This window comes from Ixodes scapularis, unplaced genomic scaffold, assembly GCF_016920785.2.
Source record: "Ixodes scapularis isolate PalLabHiFi unplaced genomic scaffold, ASM1692078v2 PGA_scaffold46__3_contigs__length_2488377, whole genome shotgun sequence".
In the NCBI taxonomy this organism is placed as follows: Eukaryota; Metazoa; Arthropoda; class Arachnida; order Ixodida; family Ixodidae; genus Ixodes; species Ixodes scapularis.
In genome coordinates, this window is record NW_024609875.1 from 2,044,960 (window position 1) to 2,069,205 (window position 24,246).

The 24,246-nt window shown below is 44.9% G+C and overlaps 1 protein-coding gene across 1 annotated transcript in view; it reads left to right on the forward strand.

Moving 5' to 3' along the window:
- The first annotated feature begins 239 nt into the window (after positions 1-239).
- The window catches only part of LOC115314687 (trypsin-1-like), a 76,743-nt gene continuing 52,736 nt past the window's right edge, over positions 240-24,246 (forward strand). The window contains exons 1-3 of the mRNA XM_029973808.3: positions 240-357; positions 3,833-3,899; positions 3,986-4,045. Of these exons, the coding sequence (XP_029829668.3) occupies positions 3,860-3,899; positions 3,986-4,045 (100 nt within the window). The 5' untranslated portion in view covers positions 240-357; positions 3,833-3,859. The remainder of the gene's footprint in view (positions 358-3,832; positions 3,900-3,985; positions 4,046-24,246) is intronic.

Sequence of the window (24,246 nt, forward strand, 5' to 3'; positions counted from 1 at the left end):
ACGCTTTCGGCCTATTGAACCAGAGGTTTCGGCAGCTGCGGTACGTAGAGTTCACAGCAGTAGATAAGATAACTCAGCTTATCGTGAGATGTTGCTTCCTACACAACATTTGCATGGATGCTGGCGACGTGAGCGTTGATGACCTACTGACGGTTGAAGAGAGAAGAAAAAGAAGGGAAGGCCTTGCCCTTCATATCCGACAGAAACGAGCAGAGCTGGAGGCATTTCGACAGCCACAAACTGCACGTGACACTGCACTCCGCCAGCTCAGTTAAGCGAAGAGGGATGCCTTGGCACAGCTGTTCTAAGGCACCGCACAAGAGCGTTCACTGTCGGAGACACTGCCCAACAGCCGCGGTACCAGACACTTTCAGCATAGTGTTTTTGTATTAATCAGAATTTCTTGACTGCTGAAATGGTATGTTACAAATAAAGCAGTCTCGTTGTACTTATTGTTCGCTGGCGACGTCACTCAGTGCTTCCATTTGCTCTCTGTGAGCTATCAGCAGCTCTTGGTGTCGCTGCTCTCTTCGATTCTCCCGCTCCTCTCTTTTCTCCTCTTTCTCATCATTTAGCTTTTTAATTAAAAAAAAACATGTGTTGCATGCGAGTATTGCTTGGGCGCATCCCTTTGTTCGTTTTTCGTTTTTTAGACCCCTTATTACCTCCTGATGCTCTTCGTTATGTTGAAGCTTCATCAGAACCAGCAGGGCTTGCAATTCGCTCAAAGCTATCCAGCTCGTCGTCCTGCGTAGCCCACGATGGCCCGGCTTTCGGAGAAGTCAGCGTTGAGAGCTTGTGTGTAACTCTGTCCACACCCCGGAGCACTTCAGGCTCCAAGCTGTCGTCGATGACCCTTATTGCCCTAAATTCTTCTTTAAAAAGACCCGGCAACGGGAATTCCCCGACGTTCTGTTATGCTAGTCTTCGTCGCGTTTGCGTTTGACCAGTGTCTTGTAATGGGTCTCGCATTGAACACCTGTACGATAGATGTTTAGCACATCAAATATGTCTTTGGCAATTTGTTAAAACATCGCGCTGTTGCCACAATATTTTTTCATCGGTCCAACCTGTCTTGCATACTGGGTGTACTAGCTTAACAAAAGTTTTGTTCCTTCCTCTTCCCATGGCGCTGTTGAGAGAACAAAAGAAATGAAACCAGGTAAACGGGCTTTCTCAAGTCTAACATTTAAATAATTTTGTTTTTGTTTAAAATATCTGCTTACCATTTGAAGGCAAGTTCCCGTTTTCTGCTGGCACGTTTGGAACATCGGGAATTTTTTGGCTCCCTATTGCGCTGCTTGCTTGGCTCCCTGTTGAGCCACTTAGTTGGCTCCTGGTTGAATTCGGGCACCGATCCTGCAGAAAGTGCAGACCCCGGTGCTTAACAACGCACTTGCTGCTAACTGAGTATCGCTGTCGCTGACTAATACCTGATTCACATGGTGCTGTTTTACTTGCGATTTCGCAGTGTAACCGCACTGACAACCCGGGAGTCAAATTTAGCTTTAAATCTGCCGGAAAACGCTGAAATATGCATGCATGCGGACATAAAAAAATCATACAGCGCGGGCCAAAATGGGCAGGACCACATTAACCTAATCTGAGGGCCAGATTTACTTTTTTTTTTTCTGTGACAAAATAGGAGGCCGATGCTGCTCGTGCAGCGATTGACGAACAGAATCGCACATGCTGCACGCGCGGTCTTGGTCGGGCACTAAGCGGCAGAAACCGTTGCCCTTTGCATGCTAGCGCGCTGTTCGGCGTCTAGCAAATTTATGTACTTGTCAGACGATGCAAAAAGCAACAACTGAGCAACTAGCGTGCGAAAACAACGGCAGTCACTAGTGTGCGGCTGAAGAGCCAGCCGTGCAAATTTGCCATTTGCTGTAAATATTCGCTAACAGCTATGATCACAGGCAGAATACCGCTCGGTGCTTTACAGGTGATGTTACTCACCCCTAATCAGCGAATACAGGAGGTGCTCGGCGCTTGACGAGTTTGACGAAGAGCTTTCCAAGCGAAGATCAGCGTCTACGTTGACGGCTGCCATTTTTCAAGGATTGACAGATGGATGACTGAATACTGCTAAACCCTTTGAATGCGAGCAGTAAAAGTTCCGCTAGAGGGCGGCTCGCGCCGTCCTCTAATGGCTCAGGCCACCCTCTATCCACTCGGCTTGGCGCTCTGAAAAATTGTGGTGCATTCGGCTGGGCGGGCCGATTCTCTCGCTACGATGCGGAGGTTCTCCAGCATCTGGTAGCTCTTACTCGGATGATGGGAGCGCTCGAAAGGGACCAGGCGAATATACCATTAGTGCTAAGGTGTCTGACTCATACGCGGGGTACCGCGGTTTGATCCGCAGTTTGGGCTTACTTTTTTTTTTTTTTCTCTCCAACGGTTTTTTTTTTGTCGAGTCTTTAGGAATAGTTTGCGACCTTTATTTTTTACCGTTAACACACAAAAAAAAAACGGATGTTGTCGATGAAACTTCGCTGACCTAAATGGTATGGCACTCCCTTTTAGGAGGCGCATGGAGGACAGCGGGAGTTAAGTTGCCGGCTGCACGCCTCGAAGTGGCGTGTACGGGGGGGGGGAGGGGGGGGGGGGGAAGTGGGCTAATAGTTTTGTAATGAGCGGCAGACTGTCTCACCGAAGTGGCGTGAATGCAGGCAAGGGGCTGCGGTCACACGCTCCCCAGTGATACACGCGCTGTCCCAAATCAAAATCCAAGTTCGCGCGCGTTGCCGATGAGCCATTCGGCGTGAGCGCCGTTGCTAGGGTGTCCTCCTTTCCCTCTGTTTTTTTCTCTCGACGCGTTGGGGGTCCACGTGATCGGATATACGCAACCGTCCAACAACGCTTACAACATCCTCCATTAAATTCCAATTCATAAACTAAGATGGACGCTCTTCTCTATCTAAGCGCTTCCCCCTCGCACAGTGGGCGGGTGATATAAGGGAGGAAAAGGGCAGATTTTTCTGAAACTTCATCTGATAAACAACTTGCCTTTTTGTCTGTGTGGTTTTCGTTTTGTTTCTGCCGTGCGGCGAATTGGCTTGGCTAGCGCAATGTATTTTTGTTCTCTGCTGGTTCATTCCCTTTATATGAAAATTGGGTAACTATTTTACGCGACTGTATTTGCCCTCTCTAATGGAATAATTTATCTGGCGCTACGGGGCAATCCGGAATGGATAAATACTACGGAGGACTTAAACGATCGTTTTTTAGAGCGCAGCTCTTAGGCGCCCGTTTCCGGCTTGAGCGGCGTCGGCGTCGGCGTCGCCGTCGGCGTCTGTGTATTCGCTCGGTCACGTGACCCCCAAGGCCACGTGACCCCCCAAGGTCACGTCACCCCCATGCCACGTGACCTCCCCTGAGGTCACGTGACCCCCAGGTAACGTAACCAGCCAGGTCACGAGGCCCAAAGGTCACGTGACCCCCTCGAGGACACGTGACCCCCCGGTCACATGACCACCCAGGTCACGTGGCCCCCCACGTCACATGAAGCCCCGAGGTCGTGACCCCTTCCCAGGTCACGTGACCCTCCGAGGCCACGTAACCCCCCCCCCCCCCCCCGAGGTCGCGTGACCCCCGGCCACGTGATCTCCCTCCGAGGTCACGTGGCCCCCCAGGTCACATTGCCCCCCAGGTCACGTGACCCCCCTCTCCTCGCCCTCTTCCCTCCTCAAGAGCTGCGCTCTAATTCGGCGTTACAGGGACTTGTAAACGGCTTTCATTTTTTTTTTCTTTTTCACGGTTAGTAATTTCCAATTCAACAAGGTTTGTTTAGCGACATCCAGAATTAGCTCGTCCTTTTTTCCAATTTCAGCCCGATTATTGTACTTCCTGATCCATCATGGGGGCATCTGTACTCTCCATATTGCTTCTACTGAGTGGTACGTTACACACTAACTTTGAAATCGTCTTGAGAAACATAGCCACCGGAAGAGGAAATAAAAATGCTCTCCTTCAAATTTTGCAGGATCTATAAGCCACTGGTCCAAAAAAGAAATTGAAGATGGGAATAATGTCACAAAACCTCGTGAGTGTTAGAAGTCGTCAAGTCCTTAATTATAAGTTGCTGATTCGTTGCTATGATCTTGTTTTTACTCTGTAGTAATATATAGAGCCAATTGCAAAAGGATATACACCCAGGAAACGAACATTTAAAAGAATGGTACTAAGCAGGCAATTGAACAGATGTCGGCGAACTCTACTCATCTACGGGCCATTAAGAACTGAAGTTTTTGTGTCCAGTTAAAATGGTTAAAGTGTTCAAAGTGTTTAAATTCGTTTAGCCTTTATTTGCAACCGGCCTCCATATTGTAATCGTAACATTAAATTGCACCTAGGGTGACCACATTCCTGCTAAAACGACATATTGAGGGACTTTATTAACACACCCACCACGATATGTGGCTTCGCTATCACATTTATTATTTCGTGTGGTCCGAAAGCACATTTATACACCTGTTAATAGTATTGCCTGCCAGAGTGTCTAACCGAAATTCTTACCGGTTCTGTTACGGTTAGGGTTCCCGGCTTTCAGTTCAGTACCGGTTCATCTCCAGGAAGCAAAACTAAGGGTTCAAATAGGTTTGCCCCGTTAAATCGAGAATATATTTTCCACGTTGTTTTGGCAACGGGCACTATTTTTTCCGTGTAACAAATGACTACGTAATTTGTTTTTCTTTTAAATATTTTCAGACATCTTACAATAAAAAGAAGTAGCTACACTTATAGGGTTTGAGCTGGTGAGTTATACGGCCAAGGGGACATAAGATACGAGGGTTATTGCAACAATCAGATAGCTAATTAGGTAACATTTCATAATTAGTTTAATTGGCGAAAATACACGAATCGTTCCCATTAGAAACTTGCTGACCGTTATCAAAAACCACTAATTCACTCATTTTCAGAAGGAATTTAGGCGTGTGAAAAGCGCAGTTCTGCGCTGAAGTTACCCCTCGTGCAGCTGAAGCAAGGCTAACGGTGAGATAATTCACCGGCGCGATTTTTCCGTCCCTTATTTCAGAGCCTAGCCTTGTACTTGCTGCACGTGTTGTAGTTTTAGCGCACTACTTTGCTTCAAACGTGCTCAAAGTATTTATAAAAAATATTGATTTAGTGGTTTGCGATGAAGCTCAGCAAGTCACTTATTGACGCCATATGTTGATTTTCACTAATTAAAAGTTATTGAACAAATTTTACTTAGCCCTTTAAGTGCCTTGGACGAGCTAAGCTCCTCGGCCGCTTTCTAGTTAAAATGCCATGGACAAACTCAGCTCGTCCAGTGTTACTTTTCAGTAGCCCTCAAATCCACGGACGAGCCTAGCTCGTCCGGGCTAAGCTCGTCCGCTTTAGTTCGCGCCTTTTTTTTTTTTTTCGCCGCCGCTGATTTTTGCGCAATAAATTGAATTTGTATATCTGATACTAAAAGAAGAAAATTACTGAATAAAAAAAAATGGCATTTTTGGGTTACTTTCAAAAACAAAAGTGGCACTTAAGGGTTTTATTAGCCGACTGATCGTTACGATTAGCCGCATATACTATGTCACTTAAGCCATATACCTCATCTGCACAAAAGGCTTAAGAATAGCTTTCACGGTTTTTTCAACAAATCAATAAAGATCTAAAAACTGCAGGAAGATTCATTGGTGCAGGGATTTCTAGGGAATGCGTTAGCGTGACCCTTTGAAACCCCACATACGTCCTCCTTTGGGAAACGCTAACACTGACCCCTTCACTTTTCTCTTTTGCCTTTAACTTTTGCATTCTATATTAATTGGTGCCTCTTTTTCGCCTTGTTACGGGGTCATGGTTGGGGTTTCCTAAATTGGGACATGTATGACGTTTCCCAAGGGAAGTGCCAAAGGATTCTCTAGGAATCCACCATTGAATCATTCTGTAATTTCTTCACCCTTGCGCTATACTCTGCCCGTCAGAGCACGTCGATTCCCTTAGATACGATATTCCATATCGCTGGTGAAAGAGCTACATCCATACTACTCTTGAACGAAAAAGCATCCGTATCACTCGTGAAGGAAATCCCATCCACCATTTTAACTACACACACCACACAGCCCACGCTCCGCTCCTCCGAAAACACACAGCAAAAAACATCCGGCGACGGCAGAGCGGCAACTGAGCCCGCATTCCACCGCGCCGCGGCGCAACACTTTCTAGACAACAAGGACGTAGTCCTCAGTGACTGCTGAATCAGATGGCGTCATCAAAGAAAGCCAACGCTGGGCACAGATTGGAAACGATGATTGCGTCTACGTTCGGCTCAAACGTGACTCCAAGCCGAGCGCTGGCGTAGGACTCGTTTCCAGTCTGTGTCCCGCATTGACCTTCTCTGATGACGCCATCTCACTCAGCACTACGGCTTTGTTATCTGGGAGGTGTTGCGCTGCGCCTCCTCCTCTCTGGCTCCGCGCCAGTGGTGCCCTTTCCTTTTCGTCAGTCACTGACGAAAAGGAAAGGGCTCGTTTTGACGAAAACCCAGCGGTGTCTGTCAGTTTGCCAGGGCTGGGAAAGAGGGAAAGGGTGACGCGTGCTGACGTCGCCACGACGGAACATCGGCAGCGGCGCGCGCGTCACCCTCTTTTCCTTCCTCTCTCCCCGGCGCTGAAAAAGAAAAAGACACCGGTGGGTTTTCGTCTAGACGCGCGATCTATTACTAACGCATTCAACACCCTCTATACTACATTCACCCTTAAGCTGACACTATGGTGGGAGCTATGTGCCCGCCGGACCAATCAGCTGCTTCCGTCTTATCAGATGATATGGCTCCCCGCTTGTGTGTTTTATGAAGTTATTACATGAAACGCTAGAGGCTCAGGTGGCGCTATTCTGCTGTTGAATTTTGAAGCAGGGAACAACCAGTCTAAATTTAACTTCCAAAATGCAAATGTGTTTTCTCTTCGTGCTCGATTATAAGAGAAAATATTGCTTAGTGTTGTGACAGAACAAAAGTTGGGAACGTTTTACAATCGGATGTACAAAAATGTGTCAGTCACGTCGTTTTTCTTTAGAGTTCATGGCGCCTAGCGCTGCGCTAAAATAGCCCAATACGCATGTCGAATACGTGTTGACGTTGCAGACTACTATTATAGGGCACGTATGTACGCAGATAGTCAAAGCTATGAAGCACACAGAGTGAATCAGCTTGACAAAACACCAAAAGGATACTAATATATGCAAAATCAAACATTCAAAACAGACGACCAGAACCAAGCATGCAGTTATGGAACGAAGAACAAGTACTGGATTAGTTAGACACTTTGCATGAATAATCAAAACAAAGCAGTGAACGGGCGTTGTTGTTGTGAAATAATTACGATTGTTCTTTTTGGATGAATTGATAGCTTGTATTGACATATTATGGTGTACAACATAGACCTGGGCCTCAATTTTGATAACTTGGATATCACTCAGTAATAAAAAAAAAAAACATTACCTAAATAAATTACACTTTTATAATTTCCATAAAGCTACATCATACCCGTTACGAGTAAAGAAACTACGCCGATTTCTAATATTTTCTGGCGAAGAGAAAAATATCGCGTACGTTTTCCAATAGGAACACACAGGGAAGACTGGAAAAGTAGACTGGTTGCTGTCTGCTTCAATTTGCAGCCGGAAATCCCGTAGACAGTTGCGCCAGTGGATCCTTTAGCGTTTATTGTAATAACTCTTTGGTGGATTAGGGCGAGAGCGTGATGACGTGGCGAAAAAGAAGGGGTATGTCTGGTCCAACGAGGACGTAGCTTCCACCACCGTCTCATTTTGGGGGTGAATGGAGGATAGTTTTTCATCGTTAGAACTGCCCACTTTTATTGCCAGGTAAAAAAAACAAGAAATTGGGTTATTTAACTTCATTCATTCATTCATTTGTTTATTTTTTTGTGCTCATGAATAGCTTGTCGCCTTCAAGGAAACAGTAAAAGAAACTTGATTAGCATTCAAGTGGTGGTGTTTATACGACTCAACGTCCATTATCGTCCATTAGCCAAATATATCTGAATCGAAATGTTGTCACGAAGTCTGGTAGCTCACTTAAAATACCCGTGATTTGAAGAACTTCGCATCGCAGTATGAAAAGCCGAATCGTAGTTGTTCTCTTTAAATAAGGAATTAATTGCTTTGCATAAAATTACGAAATAGGCTGGTCGTTTTTTATATAATGAAATCGAGCATATAGCCAGGGGGAGGCCCATAAGGCCCGGCCCTCCCCCCGCCCCCCCCCCCCCGAAATCTTCCATTTTTCTGGGACCTCCTCTCCCCCCTACCCCTCATACAGCATTTTGTCATGGGCGCCCCCCCCCCCCCCCCCCCCCCGAAACAAAATACTGGCTACGTGCCTACATGAAATACATTTTACCCAATACGTTTTACAATATGCAAGTGGGCCGTAAAAACCAGCATATTTGACACACCCGACAAGATTCGAATTCCAAACGTACATAGCTGAAATTGGGCACACAAATGTAGTTTTTGAAGAAGCTTAATGTAAATATTTCTGGAGCTCAATTCTGAGGTAGCGAAGCATTAAAAATAAAGCAAAATTGGAAGCTGTACATTCCCGTGTCTCATACCAGCCTGTTTGTCGTCTGCACACTGGTTTATGAGCTCGCTCCCGGGTGGCTTGCTTAACACGAAAATGCTAAAACCAATGGCAGGGTATTTTGATGAGCAAGAAAATCGCTATAATTATTGACCATTCGGGTGGTCTTTTCCCGGCAAAATATTTTGCCATATATTCGGCAAGCGCGTTCGCATGCTAAAAGTCTGGTGAGTGCGAGCCGTTTGGGTTGTGCTTATCAGGCGAATGCCGTACATTTGCCGGCACAATCTTTGCCCGAGCTCCAACAGGTCGAGCAGCTTGTCTGCCAGAGTGTATCCGGTATCGTTCTATTCGAATCGGGAAAGGGAAGTAAACGAAACAGTGCTCGCCTATTACGAGTTCGAGTTGAAAACGAAGCCATTGAGACTGACACCCCTTTTGGCGCCGTGCAACGATAGTAAAGACAACGAAGATAAAGACATATACTTTAAGGGAAGCTTGCGCAAGGTCAGTTTGCTCTGAGAGAGAGCGTGTAATTGCACCGCTGTAGAGAATGTATTGTTAACGTTGCAGCTCAACACTTTAACGCGTGTTAGAGTTTGAAATGGGTGGGCGCAATGAAAAGGCTGACGATTCGAGAAAAAGATAAAAAAAACAAAAAGTTTAATAACTGCTACGTCGGTAAGCCTTCTGCGATCCTCGTAAAATTGAAACAATTCTTTGGAAATAAAAAAAAAACCTTGGACGCATTGGCTTTAGGCGTGATCATTCAACTGAAAATTTTAACGAGGATGGACGGCCTAGTTGGTCGTTAATACATGCGGCTCGTCCTGTGTTCCACTTCTCCTGTGTCCCATATTTTTTTGCGCTACCTTTTTACATGTATAATTTCATTAATTTGCCCTTCTGTTAAGTTTATAACTTAAGATCCTGTAAGCTGTGCACACTCTTGTAATTTCAATATTTATTTATTTTTATTTGAGAATACTGCCGGCCAACTTTTGAGGGCCAAGGCATGATAGACAAACATCAGAAACCATCAATGAGTCGAATGAACAAACAACAATAAACAAGTAGCTTAGCCATTGGTGACAAAAAACAATTCATCAACTGCACTCGCAAATAAAGCGGTAGAAGAAATCGCCGTCACACTTGGTGGCAACTCATTCCACTCACTAACAGAACGAGGAAAAATGAGTTTTTAAAGACATCTTTTCTGCAACGGAACTCAAGGAGCAAATTCTCGTGCTTCTTCCTTGTAGCGCGACTCGCTTTATACTGCAAATAATCATCAAAATTTAAACCAGCGTTATTATGAATTATGTTATGCAAAAATATCAAACGCTTTACTTTCCTTCGACATGATAATATAGACACTCCGGAGGCGGTACACAATGGTGACACGTATGAATCTTTGCCGTATGTGTTGTAAATAAACCTAAGCGATTTTTAAGGCCTTCCAATTGGTCAATAAACGATTGCGAGTGCGGGTCCCATACAACGTCAGCATATTCCAGCAAAGGACGAATAAGCGATTTATAGGCAGTCAGCTTTGTCGCAGGAGTACAGTGACACATTTTCCTACGTAGCGACCACAATTTACTTGACGCTTTTGCGACAGTCTGCTCAATATAACTAGCCCAGCTTAAGTTGGACGTGATAGTAACACCTAGATACTTGTATTTAATAACTACTTCTAAGGCATTTGAATGAATAAAATAAGAAAAAAAGATAGGCACCTTTTTTTGTGTAATTGACATCTGCACACATTTCTTGACATTCAAATTAATTTGCCATTTTTGACAAAATAATGACATCATTTGAGTACTCTCCTCTAAGCGTTTTTGGTTAGATACACAAGATATATTTGAAAACAATACACAATCATCAGCAAAAAAAAAAATGGCACTGTACCGAAGGCTTATCAACTCGCAGGTCATTGATAAAAACCAAAAAGAGAAATGGTCCGAGTACCGAGCCCTGGGGCACCCAGAAAAAACAGGTAACTCTATTGATTCAGCATTGCCTACGCACACAAACTGTTTACGATTTGTAAGGTACGAGTCTATCCAGCTCAGGAGGCGATCATTGCTCAACAGTTGCTTCAGTTTGTGCAGTAACTTTCGATGCGAAACCCTGTCGAACGCCTTCGAAAAATCTAAGAAGACAGTGTCGACTTGATCATTGTTATCAATTACTGAACCAAAATTGTGGACCGTATGAAGCAGCTGTTTCACTGTCGAAAAGCCTCTTCGGAACCCATGTTGATAATCTACTAAGAAAGTTTCAGATTCTAGAAAAGTTACAATCTGCTTAAATATGAAGTGTTGGAGAACCTGGCTACATGTACTCAACAATGAAACTGGTCTGTAATTGCAAACACTTTTGTCTCTATACTTTTCTATATAGGGACAACTTTGGCGACTTTCCAATCTTGAGGCACGTCACAAGTTTTTGGAGTGCAAGAGTAAATCACGTAAAGAAACTTGGAACACCATTCAGCGTACCTTTGTAAGAAAGCGTTAGGAATTCCATCTGGGCTACTCGACTTTCTAGTGTCTAATTGCAAAAGACTGTTAAAAATACCTTCTGTAGAAACCACCACATCACTGATTCCACAACTGTCATGATTAAATGAAGTCAACGTGCAGTTATCAACGGTGAAGACAGAAGAGAAAAAATAATTAACTCACTTGCTATGCTCGCTTCATCGGCAAATGTCTGCCCGCTATTAATAAGCTCCTTAATCAAAACCCTTTTTTTTGTCAAATGAACCCAGAGCTTTCTCGGATTTTCTACGAGAAAGTTGCGCATCGTGACATTAAAGTAACGATATTTAGATGTGCGCACAAGGGTCCGTAAATCTTGGCGAAGAGGAGGAAGCATAAATTTTAAACTTGGTTGGAACCTATCTACTCGATTTATCTTTCGCTTTAAATGTAAAATATCGCGCGTCACTCATGGATTGTGCCTCTTTCTTTTTGTCGGTCGATCTGGAATAAACTTATCAACACATGTAAGGATGACTTGCTTAAAAAAGAGCCAAAGCTTATCTACTGAGTCCGGGTTCGCATCGTAAAACGCAAGAAATCTGTCTAGAGCCACTTCCAAGAAGTCTATAATATCGATATCATTCGCCCTATTGAAATCACGATAAGATTTTGCTTCGGTTTCATTGTGTGCATGCTGCGGTGCAGATAGGTCACATACAACTATTGCATGGTCAGATATGCCATCCGCGATTGATACGTCAAGAATACTTCTTGTAACGACCTCAGATAAAAACACGAGATCAAGCAAGGATTCCCTACCGTTTGACCCACGTGTGGGACACTTGACCACTTGACTTAAATTATTACTAAAAGCAATATCAACAAGAAGCCTAGACTGATTGCATATCCCATTGGGCATCACGCAATTCCAATCTATATCTGGCAAATTAAAATCACCGGCCATAACTATACGTGAAAATTGCTCAGTTTTAATTAGAAGAAACTCAGATAAACTCTGTAGGACATCAATACTGGCCTGAGGACATCTATATACTGCTCCTACAAGCATTGATTGGCAACCAAAACGTATAGAGGCCCAGACCATTTCACAGCCCTGGCCGTGCTCAATAGACATGCATGGAATGGTGTCCTTGATCAAAAGAGCGACCCCTCCCCCTCTTGAGCCATGATCCCGTTGGAATACTTTGAAACCATGAGGAAAAACGTCTTTATCATGTATTTATCGTGCAGCCAAGTTTCTCTTATAATTGCCCCATCAGGGTTAAATGCCAATAAAACACCTTCAAGCTCTACCGCTTTATTGGCAACACTTCGAGCATTTAGGTTTAGGAACCTAAAGGGGCAACAGAATATTCCCCTTGCTTTGGCTTGGGATTCAAAGCACTGCGCTCGTTGTCAACCCTCAGACGGCCTAAGAATGGCCGGAAAAGGCAGCCCTCGGGCCACAAGTCGAGACAAACAAGTTTCTCGAAGTCCTCCTCGTTAACTAACACGTGAAACGAGGCATACGTATCATACCTAGCTGCCAGTTTAGTACAAGAGAAGCTCTGGCATCCTAGAGCACTAGACACAATTTCTGATAGTTCGTCGCTGGTGGTCTCTGGATGCAATCGGGAAACAAAAAAAGCCCTCTTCCTAGGAGGCTTGGTCACCACACGCAACTTACTGGCTTTTGCTGAACCGACGGAACCCTTGACTCGTCGGCGTGGCATGACTTGTTGGAAGCCATCTTCGTCCACAACTGGGGAGACCGCCCTCTTGGAGCTGTCAGCACCCATATGTCCCCGCTGATCCGAGATCGGTGGCATGCCCAAATCTTCACCACTTGAATTGCGACGAATGTCGGGTAGGCCCCGACGCCGCTCGTCATTCGGAGGATGTCTCGCCCCTCTCGTGGATAACACACGCCGGGGACGTTCACCCTTCAGAAGACGCTCGGAAGCCTTGGAGGCAGTGGGCCAACTTGTGGTCGCCGAGCAGAAGGATACATTGGGTTGCAGCGCTTTAGAGTAAGATGGTGCAGGCTCACTCTGCCCAGCTTGGGCCTGGCCAGGTTCTTCAGCAGCAAGGCATCTCCGAAGCAGTTCACTCGTCCGCACCAAATGCGTTCGCAGAGATTCGTTCTCAGCTCGTAGGGACCGCACCTCCTCGAACAGACCATCGATCTCGCAGCAGAGCTCTTGGACCAGCTTCTGAAGACTACAACTTTCCGACGGCGATTCTCTTGGTTGCCCATTGCTATCCCGAGCCGACGTAGCCGACGACGCGATTCTTACTATCGACGCCTCTTCACTCCGGCGTTTAGTGCAGGAATCGCATTTGAAGGCGCTAACACCGTTCGTCACAAGCAGGTCAAAGTCAGCCTCAAGAACATTGACGCATTTACAATGAAAGCTACGAGCACACGCGCCCGAGCAGACGATAAAGCGCTGCCGAGCAGACGATAAAGCGCGTGGTATCGAAGCAGAGCAGATACCGCACACGCCCTTCATTCTTGAGCGCCAGTGAAAGAATGAAGGGCGTGTGCGGTATCTGCTTTATATATATATATATATATATATATATATATATATATATATATATATATATATATATATATATATATATATATATATATATATATTTGAAGCCACTTGTGTTTACCCACATCTCAGATTCGGAATATATGTTGCTGATGCATACAGTGTGCCTATTGTATCACAGCATAATCAAAGAAGTTAAAAAAGCTCACCCGCGACCCAGCCAAACGAAAACGCCAGTTTAGAAAGATGTGTATTCGGGTGGAGAGTGTCACGTGGTTTCTTGTTGGCACGTTTTTGGTTGCCGGTGCCGCCAGCAAGGGCCTGCCTTCGATTGACCACGCGAATTCACCTTTAGTACATTGAACTAAATATATGAACACTGACCACCTGGTACCAAGTTCACAAACCAGTGTGAAGACGACGAACATCCGGTATAGGGCATAGGAAGTAAATGACCGCCGTTTTTGCTATATCTTTTTTTTTTAACTTTTACTTTTTCTGATTTCAACTCTGAAAAAAAAAAAAAAAAAAGTCAAGACGTTTCGCGAAGTTACGTTCGGGTACCCAGTTTGAGGTATATACGTTTTGAATTTGAATGTTGCAAGGCGTGCCACATGTGTTTGTCCTTATGGCCGCACCTTGTATATGATGACGACGCAACTAAGCTAAAATCAATAATCTTTTCAAAATATCACGAAACGTTTAGGACAAGCCCCTTCGGTCTACTTTTTATAGAAACACTGAGCGGCAATCACAGCGCTTGTCTTCTTAGCAACCATTTTTACGCTCACCATCATGATTGAGGCGAAGAATCATGCAGACAGGAATTATAAAAATTGTTCACTCGAATTTATTCGCATCTTCGTACTCAAATCAATTTTGGCCTAAAATTTGCGCTTACAGAAGGGAATTTTTTTTATGTTATAAACTGGCAGTCTGGCTGTTGACATTTGTTCTTGACACGATGCCGACCAATTCAATTTGACAATAAACATCGCTCTCGCTAACTGAGTGTTTTGGTTAAATAAAACAAAATTGTATGTTATGCTCTACTCGGAATTTCAGCTTCTTAAATGGTAACGTTTCGACAGTCTGCTTGCGTAATCGTCCAAGTTTAATTGAATTAAATTGAAGTTCACTTGATATGAAATGTGGGGGAGGGAGGAGCAAAAGGTTGCCAAAACCTGACGAGGCTCCATTCCCCTTTTCGGCGCTACACCAGTCGCAGCAGAAGTGTAGTGGTCTTACATAAGAAATTCGTGCTGAAAATATTTTCACCGAGACTGTTTTGACATAAACAGAAATCAAACGGAAAACAGAAATCAAACACAAACTAAACACAGACCAAACACAAACTGGGATGATTTGCCTTAGATCAATTCACAAAGGATTGCAATAATATTAATCATACCAGTCTGGATAGCAGGAAGCAATGGCCCGATATTTAACCCGAGAGCGTAAAAATGTACTCATTTATTTCCTTTTTAAAGCTCCACAAAGAAGAGCACCAATTGATAAGATCTAATATTTCTGAAAATTTGTTTCAAAATTACGGAATCAAAAAGCTCAATTTCTGTGGCCTGTAATTTGTGCGAATTCTCTCTTGAATGAATAACTCATGCCGGAAATCACATGTCGCAATTTTCTTTAGATATAGATCTTGAAACGAAGCCTCGTTGTTTGCTATCTCTTTATATTCTTTATAAATTAATAGTGCTGATTTGAAGATATAATGTTGCTGATGTGTAAAAACCTTGTGTTTGGAGAAAGAAAGAGCGTTGTGAGCGCAAAATTCTCAATTGTGTATGCATCGAATCGCTTTCTTCTCTAGGACAGGTAACTTTAGTGTTCTACAAAGGTTTTCATCAGTCTTTCAACCGAAGCGCGCAAGAGTTATTTGTAAGCGCGCCCAAGGCAGAAAGAAACCGGCTTATTTCTTGCCTGACGAGAATCGCGTGTTTCACCTTCTTCCTTTTCCTTCTTACGTTAGCTGACACACTCGGACGTTGTTAAGACACTACGTTGGGCTCATCCCTGTGGTGATGGCAATATATAAAGGACACCGCGTCGGTAATGTGCTTGCATATATGTTTTTAATAAAATAAGGCGAGAGCAAACAAACTGTCGTTGCCGTGTCGCTGAAGTATCGGGAATTCATCAAGTTCGACATATCTTGAGAAAAAAGAGTAACCGTATACGTGTTCTGCTGTGCGGGCGAAGGGTGCCTAACCTTTTCAAGAGGGAGGGAGGGGGAAGGATGGATGTATCGAAGTCACACAGACGGCTCTGTTTATATGAGGGCGATGAGCTGCGAAGCGCCTCAGTTAGTGAAAAAAAAAAGCCAAATGATCAAAACCTTATGCATCTTCCTTGAATGACCTTTCATCTAGCACTGCTCGCATATGTCGCAGCCACGCAAAGTTCCCACGATAATACATAATAGTACGTATATATTTATGACACTGAATCTTTTATGCAGTTCAGTTCACAGAGTTCACTTCGCTCTTGCAACAGAGGCTGCGTGTACCGGCAAATAGACAGACAGGCAAGGGGACATTTGCTTGTGTGCAGACAGATGTGGTTTTCGTGCGTGTGGCACGTGAACTGGACAAATTACAGCGCTCGGATTTTCAGTCGATAACTGGAAAGTGCGTTGAGCCGCGTAAAAATTTGAAATCACAAACTAAACCATGAGACAAGGAGAAATAAAATTACAGGAGGGCACTAAAGAGTGCTTACGTGTAGGAATGCGATTGCATTCGTATACGTAACGTATTCCTACAAGCAGGGCGCCGCGCGGAGCCCGGCCGGGCGACCTCTGTGGAGCCTGCCCTGCCGGGCTCTGTAGAGCGGCCGTCCGGCCGCGACATCTCTGCAGAGCAGCACAAGGAAGAGTGCTTCTCTGTGGGGTGGCATTCCTTTTAGCTCTGCGCGTCGCCACGTTGCAGCCATTCTAACTGCCGTTTGGGAGTGAATTTAGTGCGCGCGCTACCCTTTTTTGAACTACCGTTGGGGAGGGAAATTTGGACACATTTTTTTTTCGCGGTTCCAGCCAACGCCGATTGCGCTTCATAGGACAGTTAATGGTTTCACATTAAAAGTAACGAACAAGACGACACACAATCTCAACCGCGGCTGAGTTGATTGCAAGGGAACAAACATTTATAGCCGTCCGCATAGACAGGAAATAGGGATGACAAAAAGACATGCCGCTGCAAAGTTGGCGGTATCGAGCCAGACTGATTGACCTGCACCCATACACCACACCAGCAGCAGAGACACCCGCACCCAAGGTACCCAACAAGGTAATCGGAAACCCCGCCAAGGATATGTGAACCAAGCAAAAAACCGCATCCGCCCCCGCCTGCTCCGACCACTCATCCCTCGGCAACAACCAAAACTCGTAACAGAAGGAGCTCGCCTGCGCACTTCTTTGCTAATTTCGAAGTTTAACCCAGAAATGACTGAGCCGTGGTCTCATGATAGACGCGCAAAAGAGTACCTTCGCGTTCTTCACTCCATTGCGGAAGTTAGCGATGTCTAGCAAGAGAGAAGCGCAAGTAGGAGGGAAAATTATGTGCCTTCATTGACGCTTGATCGTCGCAAGAAATACCGTCTCGTCGGAAGGAGAGCGAGATTTATGTGACCTAAAGAGCGAAATGGGGTATCAATACCTTCAACTTTATTTTAATATTTATATTCTTCTTGCTAGGCATCAAGTACGGACCTGTTACATGAGTTAATTATACTTTGGCATCCGTGGAGCAAAAGAAATTCTGTACTGATTCTAAAGTTCATTGTACAGTTTGATGGGAATCGTAAATAATCAGGCATATTGCTTTAGAGCTCCAATTTTTTTTAAGTTTTTTTTTTTTTTTTTTATTCAGGGAAAACTCCATGTCATTACGTATTAAATATTTCTGGAACCAGTAAATGCATTTATTTTTAGTTGTTTAATATATACAGAATTTCCGCAGCCTAAGCTTTAGCACCGTCAATCTGCATATCCATGAAGAAAATCGCAGTGCGTTGGTATTGTTCCGTCAAATGTATTGCGAAGAAGCAATCCATGTTAACTGGAGCTACTGGCGTTTGAAATGCTTCCGTAGTGCAATCCAAAACCCGAAAAAACAGGAGATTAAAAAAAAAACATGCACACAAATTATTTTAAACTCAGCAGAGTTGCTGACTTTCAGAGGGTGTGCATACTCGTATGTTCCTTCTTTTTTCTTCGCCTGTCTCATGTTGAGGTATGGCAGTCATTTGCCAGTTTGCCTGCTCTTTTTCTTTTTCATTGTTTGAAATTTACGCCAACACTTGTGCGGGATTCTTCCCTGCTCCCAAGACACTTTAAACTGTATTTACTTGAAGTTTAAAGTCAGGTAAAAATAAACAACGGAAACTGACAGATGGTGTTGTTTTAGTTTTCGCGATCGCCGCTTTCCAATTATCTCGCTTACTTTGGCTCACGCTTTATTGTTGTTGGTTTTCAGCGAGTCTGGTGTCCGGCACCCCCTAAATGAGATCTTGTGTACACCACCGATTCCTCAGAATTATGCACACTCTTGCGGCACACCTGCTAAAAAATTCAGATTCTCCTTAATTAAAAAAAAAACAAAATGTTTCAAAGCCCCTTTTGATCGGAGTTCAAACAGTCTGAACTGTAGTATGTTGGTGTTCTCGGGTGAAATTTATGTCCCGCATTTTTTTTTTTTTTTTTGAGGCTCATCGCGCTCATTTGAGTGACAGTGTCATGTGGCGATGCTTTGTGACCACACACTCTAGTACTCACTCTGTATTGAACGTGTCTGCACGTCCGAGTACTTCTTTTTATTCATCAGTTGTGACTTCTGGGAATATGCGGCGGTACCTTCTGTTATCGGTGACAGAAGGCTACTTCCGCAGTGACATTCATGCCGGTGTGCATGCACGTGTGGCAAGCTGGTCCGCTGCCCCTCCAGTGGACATATAGCGGCGCTCCTTATTTCGACCGTCCCTTTTGCGAATATAGTTCTCATACTCCTGTTCTAAGCTGTTCCGACGCTAATCTTGGAAGCGAAAGGTTAAGACGGATGTTTAGCGAAGTTAAATTGATAAAGAACTATGACGCAACATGAAACTTTAACCACATTTTATTTGTGCCTCAATTTGTTCGCCCTTGTGGTAATTTTGGGACTATAATACCTTGTCCTGGATTATTTGCCTAATAATTTTACGAGCACAAGAGCAGCTTGATTTATCTATAGGCTATGATTGCAACCGATGAGACGTGCCTTTATTTTGTCAATTTGTAAAATACACGGTTAGCGTGTCATATTTGAGTGTTACGGACGTAGTTGTCATGCGCTAGTTTTCGTTATGTTACTGCTCCTTTTTCTTGTGTAAAGTTATACGAAGATGTTATAGGATCAGTACCTTTAATACGAGTACCCTCGGAGTGCGCACATACTCACAAGTGTAATTCATCCTTATTCGCCGAGACAAAGTGTGAGCAAATGTGAAAGCAATGTACGATTATGTAACTACCGCCTTGTTATCACAAACCGATGACACATACGATGGAAATGGCATAAAGCAGGCATAATTCCTAAAGTTAAATATATCGGCAACGCATAAAAAGTACCGACTACCAACCTGCTTTACCTGCAGACGCTAGCGTCAACTTAAAAGCGTGTGCGGCATACACCACATGTAGTGAATATCTGTGTTACAAATAAAGGTACCACATTGTGGCAAACTATTTTCGTGTTTGCCGCTTTCTCGAATAATCCCTATTTTTATTATAGGCGATTTTGTCATCTGATAGTCTGCACAGTTAAAAGATAATCGAAGCTGGCTACCCGATCAGCTATCAAAAACTATTATTGACTGCAAAAAGACGATTGTGCGAGATTAGGACGACGAAGATGATCTCTCAAGGGAGGCAGTCTACACTGTTAGCAAAAATAACACGCCCAGACGTGTAAACCGTTGTCCCATAGCGGACACGTTGAAACGTGTTCGTTTTACACGCAGCCATCTGTGTTTTTTGTCTACACATGAGGTGCTGTGTAAACATAATACGCTACACCGTATCTGTCTTCCGCAAAACACGTTTCGAGAGTGTTAATTCCTTATGAAACATGGCGGCCAGCGGCCGAGAACAGGCGAGAGACGAACCCAGCGAGCCGCGCGCCTTTCAGACGAATTGAAAGCACACAGGGCGCGTTAGTTCTCGTTCGATGTCTTTTATACACAGTAAAGTCTCCAAGCGGCGGACGTAGCTACGTGCAAAGGTACGTACAGTGTGCTCAACTGTTAAACATAACGCGGGAGCGGTGGCCGAAGCTGATACTTGAGCTGTCTAGCGATTAAATCAATGATGGGGCAGAGAATAAGCCGGCTCTTCTTGGGATTGTCGCCACTCCCCGATACAATTATCGCACGACCTCCTTGTTTCTTTCTTTATCACCCACGCTTTAAATTTTCACTTGTTTGTTTTGTTGTTTTTTCTAGTCTGTTTAGTCACACCTACGCATTTACCATGCCGGGTTACCATATCTCGGTGATCTTGCAATTTCCTTAATAAAAGAACAAACAAAAAAAAACGGTTTTTTATTGCCGAGTCACGCATCGATGATTGTTTCGGAGCTGGGAGTGTAGCTCCAGAAAACAGCAGCTGCATAAGCTTCCAGGGTGAGCCGGTAGATGGCGCATGCAGTCTCTCCGGCCATTGCTCCCGCGTTATGTTTAACAGTTAAGTACACTGTACGTTCGACGCCCGCGGTCGGCGGCGTCGGTAGCTTCAACGAGCCGCTAGACAAAAGAGGCGAATGCCAAACTCACATGGATAAATAACTTGAGCAAAATATTTAGACTCGGGTGGTAACTTGCGCCACCTATCGAAATTTCTAGCAGCCTGTATTACAAAAGGACGAGTCTGTTAAAGGGGTTATGACACGTCAAAAATAAAATATGAGATAACTATACTGCTGGGACCCACTGTATGTTCCTATAATCCTTCTAAATTTGTTTTGAAAATACCGCAATAGTTTTGTGTATAAATTGATTTATATGCGGGCCCCTCGGAGGGGCGGATCCGGGCGGAGCTGGAGGTTGGCTACGTAGCCAGCCTCCAGCGCGGTGTCTCCTTGCACGCATTCCCAGACTTGGCTCTCTTGGCGTATCGAGCCTCAGCTTCCTCGTTTACCTTCCACGTTTCGAGCATGCGGTCCGTGACGATTACGTCTACGGCATCGCTCGCCTTGTCGACGTGTTAGATATTGATCTGAGCAGCAATGAGAGCGATTGCTATCAAGAGATGTTGGAAGCTGTTCATTTTGACTGCGACCCGCTGGCGACCAGCTCCAGCGAACACCGAGTAACGGACGAACTCGCCGTCGTCACCGTTCGTCCGGGAGTATCTCGCAGGCGCATGCAGGATGGAAGGTCAACGGGCCGGGGGTGAGAGCGAGAATAGCTTTCGGGTTACCGAGTTGTGTCAGCGGTTTTGAACGTACCGCGACGAGGAGAGCTTGAGCAATCATGGGGGCGCCTAGAATGAGAGAGTGTTCATGGTCACGTGGTTTATAGACACCATGGTGTGACTAACTTGGGCAATGTTGCCTGGTCGCCAGATGAAAATGATAAATATTCGTAAATTGAATATTGCTATTACCAGAGCTCTAAAAATCGCGTATCTTGGTGTATATACTAAGCAGCCTATGAGCATTCCATTTCAAGAATAATCTATCCGTTTAATTTTCATGTCTTAACCCCTTTAATACTGACTAGACAGCAACCCTACATCCAACGCAGGCAACACGAGCACCACGTACTACACAGCACCGACATGCACACAAACACAACAACGACACTACGCCCGACACTTCCTGCTCGATATACATTTCTCCCCGCGGCGCATATAAGCTTGACATGTGCGAGTGAGCTCTTTGGTTGCTGACCATTACAGATTTATAGAAGAATACACAAAACACGGGGCAATGGACAGCCGTATGTTAAAACTGTTTGCATTTAAAAAGTATGGAGGCAAAATCTATAATGCTAGTCCGTTGCAATAAATAACGATATGTTAACAATAAATCTTAAACCAGACACAAAAAAGTTCAAATTTTTGTTATTTTCTTGCTTGACAAGTGTTACGAGCAGTCCGACTAGCTTGAATCAGATAGGAAAACAAATTATTGGGATCTTGTCATTACGTATACAATAATAAATGAAAATGATCCTTGCGCAAAGCATTTTTTATATATTTTTGTGAAGAACATCCATCCAACACTTCACTTCTGCTAGTTGCAGTACGGGAGCAGACGCCTTCACTTTTGGGGTGTTTTGATGCACTTTGTTCTCATATGTCGTGTCGGTGTCGAGTGAAGCGGTGGGGCTTGGGAGTTTGTGACCGATGTTATTCGTGAATACTGGTGTGCGGCGCTGATGCGTCTTTTTTTATACTGCCACCACCCCGAACTTTGAAGATGCATGGGCCCGTAGCAGTGCATTATGCTGAATCGCGAGCTCCTTCTCTGTTGACGTCGCTTTCCTGGTACCACTCGTGGATACTGCAAGCGTTTGAACAGTGCGCACCGTCTCGCCTACATCCCCGGTGACGTACTCGACCTGTTGAAACTTATTGCTTCCGTCATTTTGGAGTACGCAAGGCAGCTATCTTGTTGGTTTGGATTTCGGTTATAAAAGCAAAGCAAAACGCCCGTAGTTCCCGCCCTCAGTACACGTTGGACATCTTTCACACTTTGACACCGGATAACTGAATGAACAAGGATTTACATTCACTTCCAAGGTTAGTTTCGCCGCTTCCACACCGTTGAACAGCAGGATGAACTGGCGACAAGCCGCGGATGAAAGGCTTGAGCATCAACAGCCCAAGCGCACTCGGTGCCGATGCGGGCGACGCAGGTTTCTGTCAACCGGGAGGATAGCACAAACCGTGACCGTTCCAACTCTTCGTCATGACACGGTGTTGCAGAAAGCAGGGTAAAATACAGCTACACGGATCACCGAAGCAAGCGCACTGCTATCGTAAATCTTGGCTTGTGATTGCGCCTTTGTAGTAGATCATCATATTCGTTTTGCTGGGGAGACGCAAACGACGGGCATAACAAAATCGCTTGCATATTCCGCATACCTCACAAAAGCATTTACCCCGTCACCGTCCGAAAAGCGCGGAACACGGAGTCCGCACCGTCATAAGCTTCCCGTTTTTACCTGCTTTAGAGCAGTTTGTACCTGCTAGTAGATATGCCCACTGAAACTGAAACAGGGCAGTGCCGGAGAGAAAGAGACAAAGTTGGGAAAGCTTACTCGCTCTCCAACTTCTCAACTCCCAAGTGATTGTACCATAATAAATGCAACAACGCCTCTTCCCAAAATAAAGAAAAAGCACTTCGTTCACTACGTAAAAGATGGTCTCAGTAGATGCATCTGTGGGCAGGTAGGATACCTTGCCCTAATTTATTCACGCCGCATGATTGGCGCAAGAAAATTGTTGCAGGACCGAATCATCTACTCGGGCGGTGTGCGTCGCTGTGCAAACGCAGTCCAACACGAAGCATAAAAACGGCAGATTTAAGACAACAATCCGGAGTCCATTATTCAATGAAAACGACGTAATTTTGTCAAAAACACCCGCTGTTTCTTACTCACGGTATCTGTCGGGATACTTCCACAGTTTGAAACGGAACGAAGGAAGATTTACTTTTAAAAACGCTCGCTGCGTCCTCCCGGACCAGCTGGACCGGATCAGCACCCTGCAACCAAGAATTTGCGCTCCGTGTTAAAAGCGCGGTTCAAACGGACCCGGAATACAAAGCACCGCACCACACACGACGAACGTTTCAGCTTTCTCGCATCGCCGTGTTGCACCAAACAGAAGGAGATCACGGAAGTCAACGCAGCGCTGGCGCGAACCTTGGCTAGTAGTTGCACACTCGTGGATCCTGTGGCTACCTTCGCTTTCAAAGCACACACGACAATTACGATTGATTCTTTCCGTCTTCTGGGAACATCGCAGGGGCACTTCTCCGGTCACGTCATCGCAACATGTGCTTGCAAACCTACGAGCTTCTAGCGTCCCGACAAACCAAAACAATACCGGAGCCATGCTAAACGTGCGTTATTGCCAGATTTTTACCTACCAAACAAAAGTAACGAAAGCACACCGGCTCTAGCTTCGGAAATTGGACACAGCGCGCAAAAAGACGAAGACGATGAGAGAAGAGCACAGGACAAGCGCTGACTACCAACTGAAGTTTTATTAAAAACGGCTCAAACAAGAAAACACCACACAGCCAACCAACGCCGAAACAACCAATGGCGTGTCGCTCACCAGTCATCTATAAAATCTATCACTTTTTTGTGAAGATAAACAGAAGGTTGGCTGACGCAGTGCCCCGCGCCAGCATTTTCGATAGCATGCGCCTCCAGCACCTCTCTTTGCACTTTTTTGCGCCCCCTGCCAATGATTAAGGTATTTTGTAAGACGGGGTGACACTGGCAGTCTCTGCAATGTACTATCTTGATCACAGTTAGCGGGAACGCCGGAGCGCGTGGCAGCGGGCACTATCAGAGCGCTCTACCGGACTGGCGCGCAACTGCTGCGCATGCGCATCGCGCGTGCGGCGAG